The 18,517-nt window shown below is 39.7% G+C and overlaps 1 protein-coding gene across 2 annotated transcripts in view; it reads left to right on the top strand.

Annotated features, from left to right (window-relative positions):
* SETD7 (SET domain containing 7, histone lysine methyltransferase) overlaps positions 1 to 18,517 on the top strand; it is a 41,412-nt gene that overhangs the window by 5,350 nt on the left and 17,545 nt on the right. For both annotated transcript variants that reach the window (XM_089525773.1, XM_089525772.1), the window contains exons 2-7: positions 1,537 to 1,666; positions 3,035 to 3,236; positions 4,865 to 5,054; positions 8,610 to 8,691; positions 10,938 to 11,055; positions 16,480 to 16,637. In XM_089525773.1, coding sequence (XP_089381899.1) covers positions 1,537 to 1,666; positions 3,035 to 3,236; positions 4,865 to 5,054; positions 8,610 to 8,691; positions 10,938 to 11,055; positions 16,480 to 16,637 — 880 coding nt within the window. The remainder of the gene's footprint in view (positions 1 to 1,536; positions 1,667 to 3,034; positions 3,237 to 4,864; positions 5,055 to 8,609; positions 8,692 to 10,937; positions 11,056 to 16,479; positions 16,638 to 18,517) is intronic.

Genomic DNA, 18,517 nt, shown 5'->3' on the forward strand with positions numbered 1-18,517 from the left:
AATAGGAGGAGACCAGGGCAGCTACAAGGCCAGGATAGTCTAGGCTACCCTTGGAGTATCCTAGTCAGTGCAGAAAAGGCCTAAGCCACTGTTAAAATATGAACTTCCAGGTTCTAGGCTGAGTCCACAAATACACTCAAACTGAAATCCTGGGTCTTCAGAAGGAGTGTAACATAGGTGTAACAGACCACAACACAAGCTGATACAGGTTGATTCCTGCTCCCTAATCTGCAGGTCAACTGACCAGGAGCACCTTGTCTGGATGAAGCCTGAATTTGTTTGTCCTCATCCCATCCTTTGCAGTTTACAAATACTGTTTTACAGCCAAAAATAGCTTCTTTGGATTGAGGTAGAAAAGAGAGATAGAGCTGAGTATTATCAGCATACTGATGGCACTATATCTCAAATTTTCTAGACAGCCTTTCCCAGTGGTTTCATGTAGATGCTGAGGGAACAACATCTACATGAAACTTCATGAAGGAACAGCATGAGGGAACAAAGCAGAGCCCTAAAGACTCCTCAGGCAAGGCGTTAAACAGGAGTCCCCTATCCCCACTTTCTGTGTCTGATCTTTCAACGAGGTACAGAGCTATTATACCACACTGTCTCCAAGTACAATCCCAGCAAGGCACCCAGGAGGATAGCATAGATTATAGTGTTGAAAAATTGTTGTAAACACCAGAAGAGCCAACAGCGACACACTCTCCCTGTCTATTTCCTGGTGACAGTCAACCAAAACCATTTCTGTCCTATAACTGGGCCTGAAGCCAGATTGAAATGGATCTAGATAATTTTACTTAGGGGCCTCTGGATGTGTGAGGACACCATATATGTTCTAGAAATGAAATGTTGGAGACTGGCTGGTAACTACCCAATACAGTGGCATTTAAAGAGGCCTTTTTTAAACAGCGATCTTATAACTACCTCCTTTAGGCAACTGAGAACTTTGCCTTCCTCGATAGAGTCATTGACTCACCCAGGGGAATGCTGGAATCTGTAGTCCAGCAACATGTGGAGCACTGCATTATTCCCACTCAGATCTTAAATGGTAGATATTCATAAGACTTTTCGCTGCATGGAGATGTACCTAGCATGTTTAATAAGCATTATCTGCTCCTATTTGGAAAAAAGATACAAAATAGAAACTGAATTAAGCTTAATAGAATCTGCTCTCCTTTTTTACTAAAAGAAGCTCTCTGTGCAGAATACCAGTTGTTCCCCCCCCCCCCCCCAGCTATCACACATGAAGACTTCCACTCTCCATTCAGAATAGGGTTTCAGGCTAAGGGAGGGGAGAAAGAGGCTAGCTGTAATGTGGTCAAATGCACATTATCTGGAAGCAAGTTTTAAAAAAAAACAACACCCAGCAACAGCACAAAATCATGAAGAATGGGAATCCTTACCTTATTATTGCCCATAGGGCAATAATGCACTGTAAGAGAATCTGAATCAGATCTTTCTGCCCATGATGGGCAGACAGATCCTTTTCCCATCTACTCCATAGATCTCACTGGTCTTTTAAAAATTATTTTTAAGGAACACTTGATGATGATGGGATGCCACATGGATTCTGTACAGTCACATATTCATCCACAGACAGATATGAAGGAAACTTTGTCCATGGAGAAAAGAATGGTCGTGGAAAATTCTTCTTCTTTGATGGAAGGTAGACATGTGTGTGGCTTCTTTCTTTTAATTTTTGTTTGTTTATATGACACCTTGAGTACTTTTATAACTTCATTTTACTAAGGTATTTGCAACTCACTCAAGAGTGGAAATGTAGATTTATAACCCACCTTCAGATCAATGCAACAATTATCACTCTAATCTTTTTGCAGCAATTACCTGTTATACAGAGATTATCTTGGTATTACATTATTTTGAGTTTTTGACCATCTCATTTCTTTATTTCTTCATTTTTTTTAAATAAAATTAAATGTCAATCTTTTAACAAAATGAAATGGTTGATAAATGATAGTTCTCCTCCCACTTTTCTAGAAAATTAGTTGCTGGGGCATATGAACAGCAGGCTGCAATATGTTCCAATATCCAGTGGTCTGTTTTATTGTCCTCGCTTACAAGTAAAACAGACCTGTGACCACTGGAATATATGAAGAGCCATGGTGGATTAGACCAAGGGTCTGTCTGGTCCAGCATTCTGTTTGTACAGTGGCTAACCAGTTGACTATGGGAAGTCCATGAGTAAAAGGGAACGCAATTGCACCCTGCTTTTCCTGGGCCCTAGCAGTTCACTGTCTTAGTGCTAATTTTCTCATGTAAAGCAGTTTTTTAAAATAAAATCTCTTGAAGGCAAAAGACTAATTGTGCTAAAAGTGATAGCTATAATCAGCAATTTGTTCCATAAGCACATCCTCCACACCCTCCTAATCTTTCCAGTAGCTGCCCTGTCCTTTCAACAGAAAAGAAGGTAGCAATCATATGCCATGAGCATCCCCATCTCTACATCTCAGCATATCTGGTTGTTTCAAATGGGGCTCAAAAGACTTTATACTAAAATCTATTTAAAGTTGGCTATGTATAAATAATTTATTATTTGTATCCATCATTGCTACCTGTAGGGCATTCAGAATGGTTTCAGAATATAAAAAGCACAAACACGCATGTGCGCACACATACACACACTAAATCAAAATGCAAAGTACATTTTAAAAACATTACTGTTAATAAAGAAAAATCACTAAAATAGGTGATCCATAATATATTTTAAAGCCAGCATCAGTAAAACCTGAGCCATTAAATGCTTGTCAAAAAAGAACATTTTCAATCTGTAATGAAAAGAAGACAGCAAGATTCAGAAAAATTTCCATGAAGCAATGGTGCTACCAAGACATGATCAGTCCCTTCTTGGTAGCAAAGATAACAAGGCCACTGAATCAGAAATATCTGCATAACAAGGAAACAGTCTTTATGTCAATTATGCCCTAAACCATTTAAATAAGCATTGAACAAAATCCATTTAAAATGGATCAAGTAATAATGTTCTTTGTGAAATATCTTTTTCCCTCTTTACCAGCACTCTTGAAGGCTATTATGTTGATGATGGTCTGCAAGGCCAGGGTATATACACTTATGAAGATGGGGTGGCTCTCCATGGCACATATGTGGATGGCGAACTAAATGGGCCAGCCCAGGAGTATGATGCTGATGGACGGTTGATATTCAAAGGACAATACAAGGATAATATTCGGCATGGAATTTGTTGGATATACTATCCAGTAAGTCTAGTTAATTATTAGCTCAAATATTATATGAGGAAGTGGCAGCATCAGAGAAGGCTGAATGATGGTATGGCAGATAGAAAGAGAAAACTTGTGGCATTACAAAGAGAGGCAGCCACAACAACTGTCCTATGTACTGTGTACTGTGTACTGTGTAATGGCCATGTACAAAGGCTGTTGAGAGCATGCAATTATATCCCTTGGCAACCTTTTGACTTTAAAGGGCCTAGATGCTTTTCTGCCTCTGATGCCATGGTAAGTTATTATTTGGATGCAGGTTATAGAGCACAGATAGTGTATTTTGACCTTGTGTTAGGTGGTGCTGTGTAGATATTGATACCATAGCATGGAGCTATTACTTTTCTAGACTATGACTTCCAGAATTCTCCAGCCAGCATGGAGAACTGAGAGATTTTGGGACTTGTAGTAAAAAAAAAACACCTTTTCCTAATTCTGCTTAAAGTATGTGTGAGTGTAAACTATGATGTGTATTTCTGCAGCCATGTTTATTTTTAGATGTAATTAACATGACAGAATATTCCTTTTTTTTAAACAGGCCTTTCATTCTCCAAAAAATACTTCTGATATATTTATTAAGCATAATTCTTTACTGTCTTTAATTTAGAACCATTATAGCCAAGTTGCTTCTTGTTTTCAGAAATGAATAGCTCTATTCAGGCCACTTAAGCTAGGGACACTCTGCCTAAATAAATACTGAATGGGTTCTATAGTGTCCATGTACATGTTTCAGAACATTCTGTTACAACGGACTGATGTCTCAGCCCTGAAGCAACAAAAACAAGTGTGCTGTTAAACTTCTACATTTTTCTTATATCTTCTGAAAAGTGCAATGTTAAAAGACTGACTATAAATACTTTCCATGGTGTGTTGCACTAATCTCTGGATATTCCTTAGGAACCCCTTTCTAAGCAACCAGGAATGTAAAGAATCTTGTCATTCTTGTGACATTAGCAGGTTTTGTCATTAATGCTACTGTTACCTAGTCACTGAAATTATTATCAAAAATACACATGATTATTGTAATCTCCATAATAAACCAGTAATGCATCTGAGAAATTGGCTTGGAAACAAACATAGATAGGTTTTATTTTGGATGCACAAACCAAGCACAAAATCCCTAAAACTCCCATGCAAATTGATATCTATAGTGTTGGTGGTTGTGGTGTAGAGCAGCAGAAATCAGTGTTAATTCATGTGTCTGGTTTTCTGTATTTGGCATAAATATGTTTGGAAGTTTTTTCTCTTTCAGTACAAAAAGTATCGATCTATCCAGGGTTTTGTATTAGTAGAAGTGAAGTGATATGAGAAGTGCTAAGGGGGAACAGATGGAGCAGGAAATGAGAGAGTAAGAAAATAAAAGTGCAATTGGTACCTATAAAATTGATTCCCCCCATGTTAGCTTTTGCAACAAAAAACAACAGTCCTGTTGCACCTTAAAGATTAGCACATTTGTTGTAGCAAGAACCATTCTTCGGTTGCATGAAATGTAACCTATAAGTATATGAACAGTATTGATACTGTATAGATTGCATATTGTTTAGAACTTTTCCTCTAAAACACATTAAAAATTGCATAATTGTATCAATTTTATGCTTTGCTTTCAGGATGGGGGACACCTGGTTGGAGATGTTAATGAAGAAGGAGAGATGACTGGAGATAAAATAGCTTATGTATACCCTGATGGGAAGACAGCCTATTATGGACAATTTGTAGATGGTGAAATGTTAGAAGCAAAGTTGGCAACCCTTGTATCCATAGAAGAAGGAAAGCCAAAATTTGAAGTACTACCAGGCAGTAAGTTTTCCTCTTGACACACAGTACAGCTGCTTATGGCACATGTGTATACCCTTCTTGAAGATAACACCAAATAAAAAATGGTTTGCTGTTTCTTTGTTTCACTTCTTATGCCTAAAAAAGAAATTTGCAGAATAAAATTTCTTTTTTTAAAAAAAACACCATGAAAAACATGTTATTTGATGTCAGTATTGATGTTCATGAGGTGTGGAACATACTATAAAACCAATATAACACCTAGCAAATCAAGTTTGCTCCATCCTCTAGTGTCGCTTCATTTTATGTTTTTACCTGGAATGTGGAAAACAAAGAATGCAAATTTCCTGCAATGTGCAAACTGCACACACTTCGGATGAGAACCTGTTGAGTGTAAACATAGCGTAACATTTCACCAGCTGTGGGCTTTTGGAGGGAAATGAGCCCGCCAAGTCAGTGGGGAAAGTGGGGTGGAACTGTACCCATACATTAGGGACATAATGGTTCATGTGGGACATAATTTGAATGGTTAAATCATCCATGGTACACTTGCATGTAGAGATCTGGGAGACCTCCTCATGCCAGTTGGTAAAAGTACTTCTATTTTTGGCAAGTGTAGAACCTCCATAGGATTCTGGCTCTTTGTGTCAGTTAAGATTCATTTTATTTACTAATTTTCTTGAAAATATTCATGGGGATGGACCATGATTCTTTCCTAGTTTGTTTGCATAGAGTACATATGTCACCTTTCAGGATAAAGCCCTTCCACTTGCTGACTTAGGGTGGGTAAAGAGCAGCTAGTAGGATATATGTGGTCTTGGGACCCCTCACTTTGGCCCCTGAATTTCCCTAAAGTTCCCAATGCTTTTCATTCTGCTTTTTTTGGTTATTTTATGTCCCCAGATTGACCAAATCAACCCAAAACTGGCCTCAAATATGTCAGCTTACTTCCCATACTGCTAGAGTCCTCCAGCTATTGTTGTTGTTATGTGCCATCAAGTCATTTGTGGCTTATGGTTTTCTTGGGGGGATTTGTTCAGAGCGGAGCTACCTTTGCCTTTCTCTGAGCCTGAGAATCTGACTTGCCCAGGAGTTAAAGTCCAATTTTCAAACCACTACTCCATACTGGCTCTGTCTGCCCGCCCCCCCAAAAAGAAAAGAAAAGAAAATTGGCCAAAATGGTGGCCAGAAGTGAAGTGAGGGAATTTCTGGCACTTCAAGATGCAATGATGTGGCTGGTTTGGGTAGTGTGGAGGGGATGTGGCTCCTCTGGCTCCACAGTTGCCCACTTTGACTGTTGATTTAGTTGAGAAAAGAATGATGTAAATGTACATGAAGGAGCCTTGGTGCGCAGTGGTTAAATGCCTGTACTGCAGCCACTCACTCAAAACCATAAAATTGCGAGTTCAATACCAGCGAAAGGGCTCAAGCTCGACTCAGGCTTGCATCCTTCCGAGGTCACTAAAATGAGTACCCAGATAGTTGGAGGCAAATTAGCTTACAGTTATAAGCTGCTTAGACACTGCTTAGGCGGTATGAAGTGGTATATAAATGAAGCTTGTTACATGTACCATTCACAAGTGCTATGGGCTATATGTGTTTTGAATGTGGATATAAATATCCAAGAACAAAATGTAAACACAGCTGTAAGAGCCATCTTAGTCTGGGCTGATATCTCAAGTAATTTCTCCAACATTTCCTGTTTCAGTTTTGCTAATTTTAGAAATTTTATTATGGACAAAATACAAAATAAGTACATACAGCAGAATCTACCTTGCATGTATATATCAAGACCATATATCACTATGTTTCAACGACTTCAACTTCTGGCTATCCTTCCAAACCTGGCCTACATTTTTATGTTCCTTTAACTTTGTTTTAAAAAATTGTGTAGCACACAAGTGTGTATTTTCTTGAATATTTTCCCTTATTGCAACATTATACAGCTATAGGAATTGGGTCTACTGTTGCATAAGGGAAGGAGAACAGGGAGGAGAACAAACTTCTAAGGAAGGAGAAAGCCCCACGGGCCGCTTGCTTCACCACTGCTTCCATTAATGCCTTTACTGCCAGAATCACTATAATTATGCCTTACAGCAAGTATGTTGCATGTCTTCACTCAAGAGAAAAGAACACTTGCCACTCCTAATTTCTAGATATAATTGTAGACAAAGTTCATTAAAGTCAGACTATGCAAATACAGTGGACCCTTGTATAACAAAATCCGTGTATGCTCAAGTCCCATTAAATATAATAACATAGCAAAATGGTGTCCCTTATAAAAAATGGGAAATAAAGGTTTGATATCTGAAATTTATTCTTTTTTTAACATTTTCAGACCGTGTATGCTTGAATCGATGTATAAAAAATCCGTGTATAAGAAGGGCCAACTGTAATCCCTTCATCTTTCAATCAGCATCCTTTTTCTCTGCTGCTAAGAATTTATTTCATGGAAAATCCTACTATGTGGACTAACTGGTCACTCCCTGTTGTTGTTTTTTAAAAAGGCTTCTCTTGGGCTCAAAAAGATCCAACAACACCCCCAAAACATGGTAGAATTCCTTCCCCCCCCCCCCACTCTCTTAAGGGCATCTGGGAGCCCAACATTTCTTTGTCTTTGTTATGCAGGGGATATCCTTCAAAGTTTATTGGCAGGGTAGCCTCCTAACCTCCAAAATGCCCATCCCAGCTTAAACATATGACAAAATAAAAAGGGTGATGGATATTTAAATTGTGTTTTTTAAAAAACTTTAGAAGTATGATACAACCAGTGGCATCACTTGGGGGGCACTGGGGAGCACCATGTGATATCCAAAAAGAGAAGTAACACCCAGTCAGACCCTCCTCCCACTACACCCCTCGCAGCTTGCTGAGGTGGCAGAGGGCTCCTCACAAGGATATTCCATTTGTAATTTTAACATTTATTTAAAAAAAATAAGTAACTTGTTTTAAAAGGAATATACAGACAAGTATATAATAGCAATAACTCTCTCTGTTCCACCCCATTACATCATTTCAGAAATTCCTGTTTAAAGACAGAAATTCCTCCCCTTTCCCAGGCTTCTTTTTAAATAATGTAGTTTGGATTTCTGTGGGTAGAAGCATATGGCTTTTCTTTACTGCACTACTAGGGAAAGACTTGTGAAATGGTTCATAGCAACTGAGGGACTTGCACTTTACATGTTTGCAAAAAACCTTCTTGTCTGGCTTCACTAGCATTTCAGATTTTGTAAATGTTGTTCAAAGCAAGGCTCTAATTGCATGTATACAGTACTTCTGTACAAAAGCTATTAAAATAAGTTGGGAAGCATTATTTTTAACTTATATGTATATGAATATATCTTTGTAATGAAAAATATGCTTGGAATTACATACAGTAGAGAAGAAAAATAAGAGTGAAATAATTATGTGTAAGCATTATTATATGCTTCTAACACAGGCTGAAATAAGATAATTCTTTTCTGTCTTGTTTTGGATAGCTAAATTTCCTTACGGATGTGTACTGAATGTAAAACAGTAATAAGAGAGAAATTTGCCTTTTAATATTGTCCATTAATTCCTGTACTGGTTTATTTTTAGGCCCAGTATACAGTTTTGATAAATCTACTTCATCCTGCATTTCTACAAATGCACTTCTTCCTGATCCTTATGAATCAGAGAGGTAGAATATTTTTATGTATATAATTTCAGCCATATGCATAAAGATTTGCAAAGAAACTATTTGGTGCTTGTGCTTCACATTTTAGGATGCCATTCAGCAACACTTTATTCCTTGGAATGGCAATAAGGACCACATAAGAGATAAATTGCTGGCTAAGTTACCTTTTTAATTTGATAATTGTCTTGCATATTCAATTGAAATGTTTTTCTTAAAACACCTGGATTAGCATGAGAAATCTGTAACTATGGGAGACATCTGTCTGGGAGTTAATTGTCCTTTTAACAGTGTTTTTAAAGGAACTTGCAAGTAGAAGAATGAAAAATCATGGCACAACTGAAATTAAGGGGTAGTAGTGTTCCCAGGTCAGGACTACCCCAGGCCCTGAAATTTCAGGGCCAAAATCTGAGACCTAGGAAATGGGCTCTACTGAGGTTTCAGGAGGTATCCCATAGCATTGCCATTAAACATGGCATTTTAAGCATCAACTACTGTTGCAGTATGTTATTCAAATAATTTAAAAACACATCTAACAAGTGGGAAAAATCTATATACACGATTTTTAAGGAAGCACTCTTTCCCTAAGATACTTCTCTTTCCCCTTGTGGACTGGGGGAAAAGGTCCAGCTCCAGGCCCTGAGACCTGTCAAGCCCAGTGGGATGCAGGATAGCTACAAAGAAGTAGTTTTTCTTCCTCCCCCTCAAAACTAACCCTCTTCTTTGGTTGGATAGAGGACTTCAACATGTGGAGTCAAGACGGGGGAAATACTTAAGGGAGCCCAGCCTCATGTAGAATAGGAGTGGAGAACTTCTTTCAGCCCAAGGTCTGCATTTAGTTTGAGAGAAGAATTTGTGGGAGGTGGTAAGCTGCACATTCCATTGGCAATTAGGACTAATGGCAAAAAGGTGGAACCAAAATTGCAGTAGAATTTATCTTAAATCTCTTACTAGCTAAACCTTTGGAGGGGCATTTCATTCTTTAAGAATGGGGAAAACATACAAAAACTGGGAAGCTACTGCAAGATACTGTCATGGGAAAGGTGGCAGGGTCACTTAGATAAATCCAAAGATTTTGTGCCACAGGTGTCCTTATCCCATCCAGAAAGCACAAGTAAAAGGGATCACACGAAAGGCTTTCTCACTACATCACACTGATCCTATCGTGTCCTGTCAGTGAAGTGGAATTGCATTAACAAGATGTTCCGATAATACCAAATGATGGGAAATGAGGGGGAAATTCCACTTCATTCATGGGACAATTCCACTTCATTCATGGGATCAGTGTGCTGTAGAAAGCCTTTCACGTAGTCACTTTCACTCGCACTCTCTGGACGGGATGCTGTCCAGATAAGCACGATTTAGTATGAAAGCACTTGCTGCAATCGCACAAGAAGCACAGGATAGGGACAGGACAATGACGTCCCATCTCCATGTAATAAAGTCCTAAGCCTGTGTCTTACCCTTGTGGTAAGATAAAGTATTGACATCCTACTATTCCTCTATTGAGATGCAGAAGCTTTGTCACATTTGATATCTGTACTCACATATATTCCTATGGTCCAGTTCTGTTTCCCATTCTATTTTCTGTGGTCCATTTGTCTAATGAGCTAAATAAAAAACCTATAAATCCTGAGTCCTATGCTAGGAGTAAGGCATGATATAAATACAATAAAATAAATAAATGTTTTTATAACGGAATTCTATATTCTATAACAGTATACTAATACTATGCTGATACGCTTAGATATCATGCTGATACATTAATATTTAGCTATATCCTAATTTTTAGAGCTTCTTCTTCTGAATAAAGTTGTTGACATCTATATTTATTCTTATCCTGTATTTAACATCCCATATTTTTCTGCTGCTGTTTTGGTTAATGACCAACCTAAAATATTAGTTATTGAATTGAAGAATCTTGCTTACTAACCTCTATATTCACATAATTTCCCTACTGAGTTTTAGACAGTTCTAACATTGATTTGATTATTTGTTTAAACAGGAGTTTGGAGTCCCAGTGCCTTTGATCATGTCCTGGTGATGATGCTTGATGCTTGGGCTTCCATTTGGATAGTAAAATGTTCCTTTTCTATTAAACACTATCCCAAAATCAATATTTTTCAAACAGGATTTTGCTTGTGGATTCTCAGATGTACACAAATTGATATAACCTGTTTTAGAAATATCAGAGTGCATAGAAAGAGTAGCAATTATAACACTGTTATTTATTTATTGTTCTCTTTTATTAGGGTATATGTTGATGTGTCGCTCATTTCCAGTGCTGGAGAAGGGTTATTTTCTAAAATAGCAGCTGAAGCTGGCACAGTTATGTCCTTTTATAATGGTGTACGAATTACACACCAAGAGGTAACTATAACACTTCCTTATAGAAATGTTCCTGTTGTTTATTATTTCCACTATACTAGCATTAAGTTCACATTTTCTATTGTTTTACAAGGATTGGGTATAACTGGTGTAGCTATTTAGGAAACTCGCTGATATAAGGAACATACTGTATAAAGATGTCTAAATAACCACACACAGCTCTGGAATGAACAGGTCTTTTATTTGCTGAATCACATATGGAGAGAAGATAGATCTTGATCTGCATTTGATCAGAAATGATTTTTCACTCCTGAATATTTAATAAAATCATTCCTTGACACCTAAATTAAACTTCTGAAATGAGAATCTGAATTTCTGGTCGTAGAAGTCATAAAAATAAGAGCAATTTTTTGTATAAGTGCTTATTGGGTCTCTCTAAGGTTTCTAGTAGTAAAATAAGAGTCTCAACAGACCACCCCTTTGGAGCAGCCTGCAGCCTTTTCTTGCCAGATCAGGGCCAGGGCAACTACATGCTGCAGCCCCGATCTGGCCATTCCACAGCACAAAAAGAAGTTGCAAAAACAGCTCCTTGTTGCACCAACTTTCCAGCACTGCTTTTGGCATGCATCATCTGGACGCAGCACCAAAGGAGCACCATGCACCAACTGCCATGAGGCTGGGCACACGGCGTGATGCTAGTGTAAGGGCAGCATCGGGCTGTGCGTCATGCGGATGCCATGTCCCCACTCTGCCCCCAGGCCGGCATTTAATGCCAGTCTGTCAAGGCCCTTAGTACCTTACAAAATCCTCAAGAGGTAAGAACACTCAATTTCACACAGAATTAGATTTGCCACAGATATGCTTCAAGCTAAATATCATTTTCATTTTCAGAACTGTTTTGTTAAGTTTTTTTCCTTCTCATCCAGTGACAGTGAACTACTTTAGCAAATCTGCTACAAATGTGCTATGAAATTGACTTTCTGTTGTGTATATGTAATGAAGAAAGGGGAACACACATTTCCAAATGGACACTCTATGTACTACCAGTGAAAAGACGTTGTGCAATTATTCGTTCCTTTCCTTCTTAACATTTTTGTGGAAAGAAAAAGGATGGAAAAATTGGTTGGAAAATATTGGAGGTTTAAGAAGAGGATTTCCTTACAATCCTTCATAAAATTACAACAAAAGCCTGGTATGGAAATACCATAGGGATGGGTGGATTAGGAGAGATTTTCCATTGTTAAAATTATTGCAGTGGCGTAGCATCTTCTCTGGGATCTGGCTTTATTAATTTATTTAAATTATATTCCGCCTTCCTCCCAGTGAAGGGCCCAAGAACTTATTGTTACCCACACTTGCCAGATGGTTGAGTGTCACTCATAAACTCATAGAATCATAGAATCGTAGAGTTGGAAGAGACCACAAGGGCCATCCAGTCCAAACCCCTGTCATGCAGGAACTCTCAAAGCATCCTCAACAGATAGCCATCCAGCCTCTGTTTAAAGACTTCTAAGGAAGGAGACTCCACCACTCTCCGAGGGAGTGTGTTCCACTGTCGAACAGCTTACTGTCAGGAAGTTCCTCCTAATGTTGAGGTGGAATCTCTTTTCCTGCAGCTTGCATCCATTGTTCCGGGTCCTGTTCTCTGGAACAGCAGAAAACAAGCTTGTTCCCTCTTCAATATGACATCCCTCCAAATATTTAAACAGGGCTATCATAACATCTCTTAACCTTTTCTTCTCCAGGCTAAACATACCCAGCTCCCTAAGTCATTCCTCATAGGGCATGGCTTCCAGACCCTTCACCATTTTAGTTGCTCTCCTTTGGCCATGCTCCAGTTTCTCCATATCCTTTTTAAAGAACTGGACACAATATTCCAGGTGAGGCCTGACCAAAGCAGAATACAGTGGCACTATTACTTCTCTTGATCTAGACACTATACTTCTATTGATGCAGCCTAAAATTGCATTAGCCTTTTTAGCTGCCGCATCACACTGTTGACTCATGTTCAACTTGTGGTCTACTTGGACTCCCAGATCCCTTTCACACGTAGTTTCATTCAGCCAGGTGGCCCCCATCCTATATCTGTGCATTTCATTTTTCCACCCTAAGTGTAGTACCGTACATTTCTCCATGTTGAATTTCATTTTGTTAGCTTTGGCTCAGCTTTCTAGTCTATTCAGGTCATTTTGAATTTTGATCCTGTCCTCTGGGGTATTAGATATTCCTCCTAATTTGGTGTCATCTGCAAATTTGATAAGTATGCCCCCAATTCTGTCATCCAAGTCATTGATAAAGATGTTGAATAGCACTGGGCCCAGGACAAAGCCCTGTGGGACCCCACTGGTCACTTCTCTCCAGGATGATAAGGAGCCATTGTTGAGCACCCTTTGGGTTCGGACGGTCAACCAGTTACAAATCCATGTAACAGCTACCTTGTCTAGCCACATTTCCCTATCTTGTTTGCAAGAATGTCATGGGAAACCCTGTCAAAAGCCTTACTGAAATCAAGATATACTATATCCACAGCATTCCCTTCAACTACCAAGCTGGTAATTTTATCAAAGAAAGAGATTAGATTTGTCTGGCATTACTTGTTTCTCTGAAACCAATGTTGACTTTTTGTGATTATGGAATTGCCTTCTAAATGTTCACAGACTCTCTGTTTAATGATCTGCTCTAGAATCTTTCCTGGTATTGATGTCAGACTAACTGGACGATAATTGTTGGGATCCTCTTTTTTTCCCTTTTTGAAGATGGGGACAACGTTTGCCCCCCTCCAGTCTGCTGGGACTTCTGTTCTCCAGGAGTTTTCAAAGATTATTGTCAATGGCTCCGATATTACATTTGCCAGTTCTTTTAATACTATTGGATGTAGTTCATCTGATCCTGGAGACTTAGGCCCGTTACAAACGGACACCCTAGCACGGACTCAGTCTGTACTAGGGTTAGAAAGGGGCATCTCTTCCAGACGCCCCTAACCCTAGTACGGACTGAGTCTGTACGAAATGGCGGCGGCCATTCCACACAGCCGCCGCCATCTTGACGTAGCGGATGCACTGCGTCCGCAAGTCGCACCCCAGAAATGACGCCGCGAGTGCGCGCTTCAGCACTTGTGGCGTCTCTTCCGGGGCGCAGGAAGGAGCGCGATTTTCGCGCTCCTTCTTTGCAGCGTCGGGGAACCACGCCGTTTGGCTGCTGCGGTTCCCGGATGCTGCAACCAGCGGCGGCAGCAGGCCGCCGCTTTTCGGCGGTGTGTAACCCGCCTTATATTCATTTAGATTAACAAGGCATTCCTGTACTATCTCTTTGCTTATTCTGTGCTGAAAATCCCGTTCTGTCCTCTGCTCCATTATCCTCAGGTTGAGTACCCTTTTCCTTTTCTGAGAACACAGAGGCAAAGAAGGTATTGAGTAATTCTGCCTTTTCTCAGTCTTCTGTTAGCATTTTGCCATCTTCTCCACACAGTGGCCCTACCATTTCCTTTTTCTTTCTTTTGCTGCAGACATATCCAAAAAAAGCCCTTTTTATTGTTCTTAACCTCTCTAGCAAGCCTGAGTTCATTCTGCGCTTTAGCTTTTCTCACTTTACCCCTACTCGTGCTCACTATTTGTTTGAATTCCTCTTTGGTGATTTGCCCATTTTTCCATTTCTTATACATGTTCTGTTTAAAACGTAGCTCAGTTGAAAGTTCCTTAGTCATCCATCCTGGTTTCTTGAGACATCTCCCATTTTTCTTTCTCACTGGAACTGTTTGAAATTGTGCCTTCAGTATCTCCCTTTTGAGAAATTCCCACCCATCCTGAACTCCCTTCTCTTTTAGTATTCCTGACCATGGGATCACCTCCAGTATTTCTCTAAGGCCTGTTACAGACTGCCAAAATAGAGCTGCTTGGGGTCTCTTTGGAGGTATGCTATTTAAATGATGCATGGGTCCTAAGAGTCCGGAGGTCGTGCCAAAGCCACACTCCATTCCTAAGCACTGGAGTGCAGCTTTGGTGCAGCTTCTGGATTCTTAGGGTGCAAGCATCATTTAAACAGCATACCTCCAAAGAGACCCGAAGCAGCTTTATTTTGGCAGTCTGTAACAGGCCTAAGTTTACTAAAATCCACTCTCCTAAAGTCTAGAATGCGTGTCTGACTATGCCTAGCTTCTCCTTTCCACTGTATAACATACTCCAGGAGAACATGGTCACTTCCACCTAATGATTCCACCACTTGCACCTCATTAACCAAGTCATCCTTGTTGGTTAGGATCAGATCTAAAATAGCTGACCCCCATGTTGCCTCTTCCACCTTTTGGACAATGAAATTTTCTCCGAGGTAAGTGAGGAATTTGCTAGACCTTGAGGATTTGGCTGAGTTTGAATACCAGCAAATATCAGGATAGTTGAAGTCCCCTATCACTATTACATCTCTCCTTTCTGAGTGTGTAGTCATCTGTTCTAGAAAGGCGTAATCAAATTCCTCTATCTCACGGGGGGGTCTGTAGTAGACTCCCACCATAACATCCTTGTTTACCCTCCCCTTTAATTTTTATCCAGATGCTCTCCACCTTGCTGCCAATATTGATGTCTTGGATCTCTTCACTGGTATAAATATCTCTGACATATAGTGCTATTCCTCCTCCTTTCCTGTTTGGCCTGTTTCTCTTAAAAAGGTTATACCCCTCCTATTTCTACATTCTAGTTATGAGACTCATCCTGCCAGGTTTCAGTGATGCCTATTATATCATATTTGCTTTGTTGTACTAAGAGTTCGAGTTCATCTTGCTTATTTCCCATGCTTTGTGCATTAGTGTAGAGCCATTACAGACCATGGGACCTCTTTACTTGCTGCCTGTGCAAGTTTTTTTGCCTCCCACTGTTGGGTACTTACACTATTTGTTTTGTTTTCTCTATGTCAGTTTGACTATTTTCTCCATCCCTTTCGCCTTCCATAATATTGTCTCCCTCCCCCACGGAACTCAGTTTAAAGCCCTCCTGATCAAATTCTTGAGACTGTTGGCAAAAACATTTCTTCCAACTGGTGTGAGATGCAACCCGTCCGTTGTCAGAACCCCCCCCCCCCCATGGAACCGCAGCCCATGATCAAAGAATCCAAATCGTTTTCAGCGGCACCATCTGCGGAGCCAGTTGTTTACATCTGCTATTTTCCTCTCCCTTCCTGGACTATGCCCTTCATCTGGCAGAAGAGAAGAGATGACAACTTGTGCATCCATTTCTTTCAGCTTCCTACCAAGAGCCTCGTAATGATGTTCTGAAGGCTGTGTCTTGCAGTATCATTGGTTCCCACATGGACCAAAAGGAAGGGGTATTGGTCAGTAGGCTTGACCAGTCTTGTCAGCCTGTCTGTCATTGCTTTATAATTTCTTTCAGAATATGTAATATAAGAAATACATGTAACATTTTATATTTGACAGAAATACAAAGCTAATGCTGCAGTACCTTTTATTTTGAATGTCAGGTGGACAGCAGGGATTGGGCATTGAATGGAAACACAATATCCCTTGATGATGAAACAGTCATAGATGTACCAGAACCCTACAACCATGTATCCAAATACTGTGCCTCCTTGGGGCACAAAGCAAACCACTCTTTCACACCAAACTGTGTTTATGACTCGTAAGTATTGAGCTTTTATTTGATACCAGGTGCCACATTTGAAATGTCAGAATTGTGCCTAGCAATGCACAGGTTTAATCTAGTGTACAGCTGGAAACAAGGAAAGCATTTTTGGAGGAAGACATTGTCTTTGGAAAGATAACTCATGCTTTTTTTTAAACCCAATGTTTTTGCTTTATTGTGCAATCTAAGATAAGGACTTCTTTTGTAGAAGATGCTAAAATGAACTTATATGTAAAAAAATTAACCGTGGCCCAAAACAAATGGGCCAAAAGCACCACCTTCAGGCCAGTCTGGGGGCATGATGTTCACATGGTGCGTGCACCCAGACTGAGCTGGAGCTGTGCTGTGACTGCCTAAAGCGGCTCAAACTCAGCCACTAAAGCAGCATGAAGAAAATGCCCCTTGCAGACAGTCCGTTGTGGCAAGTAAGTGCTTTGAGGCCTTCTTTTTGCGTCCCGGAAAAGGCGCCATAGGTGTGCTCACACACCATGATGATGCTCCTTGTGCACAGCACCGTTTAGTCACACACAATGCATCATGGTGTACACCGTGTAGACAGGTGCGCACCAAGATGGTGCCTGGGCAGTGCAGTGAGGCCCTCACTGTGCCTACAGGCTAGCACAAAGTGCCCGTCTGTAGAGCCCCATAAAGAGCTTTTTACAATTTAGACTTTTGGGAACACTGTTGAATAATAGTACTGGTAAAAGATATGTAGGGAGGGGGAAGGTATGAAGAGACTTAGGAATAGTGTGCAAAATGGCATGAGTTATCCACTTCAGTAATGTAACACTTACAATGCAAGAGTTATTTCTTAGGAACACTTAAGAAGTAATTGCCTCCAAGGCTAGTCACTTTGCACATCCTCTGCAGTTCTATTGTTAAAGAGCTGTTTATATCAAGCAAACATTTTACCCTTTATAAATTATCTGCTGTTCTATAAACCTCATGAACATTGTGGAACTGTGCTTCTGTAGCATGTTATTCTGAATTTCTATACTCAGGTGTCAAGTGGAGAAAGTCATATATATATGTGTGTGTGTGTGTGTGTGTGTGTGTGTGTGAAATTCTTATTTTTAGAAGGTCACTGTCTCACAAGATTATTGAAGACAGCTTCTCTTTGCAAAGATTCTTTAGGGGAAAAGAAGGCAAGATGATTCTACTCTACCCCAAAAAGTTAATTGTTGTTAGCTGAAATCCAACGAATTGCAGAACTTGTGTGTCTGTATAGAGAGTCTAAAACTTGTACTTCTTAAACAGCAATTTCCCACTGAAATTTCTATGGGGGAAAAATGCTTCCACTTGTGAAACAAAGTAGACTTTCAAGATCAGGTTATGATTTGTCAAGGGGATCATCATTTTTAAAAGAATAAAACCTCCCACTGGACATGTCTAAAGTTCTAGCTCTTTCAGTCTTATCTCATGTATACATATTTTAAAAGCATTGGAGTAAATGGAACATTTTCATGACACCGTAAATTTCTTTTAAGCTGTTCTGGATTCAAACTCTTTTAGTCACATGCCTTGCTAGTACATGCTGACATGGTTGCCCCTTTGCAATTTAATACTTTGATTTAGAACATCCACTATGTCTGGAAGAATCAGATTCAACTTGGATAAGGTTGCAGTGGCCCTAAAGAGAAATGTGAGCCTTGGTTAGAATTTGAAAAATTACTTTTTTGCAGTACAAGTTTTAGAATCTCCCAATCACCATTCTGGTTAGGGATGGTGAGAACTGTATTACAAAAGAGTAACCTTTCCAAGCTCTTGGGTTGGAAAAACAAAGTTAACAGTTAGTATTCTATTTTTTTAATGGATCAAGATCTTTCTGAAGACATACATAGGGAAAATGTATAACTTTTATGAGAACAGTTAAATAA

This window comes from Sceloporus occidentalis, unplaced genomic scaffold, assembly GCF_023333645.1.
Source record: "Sceloporus occidentalis isolate IW3139 unplaced genomic scaffold, rSceOcc1.0.p SCAF_5, whole genome shotgun sequence".
Classification (NCBI taxonomy): domain Eukaryota; kingdom Metazoa; phylum Chordata; class Lepidosauria; order Squamata; family Phrynosomatidae; genus Sceloporus; species Sceloporus occidentalis.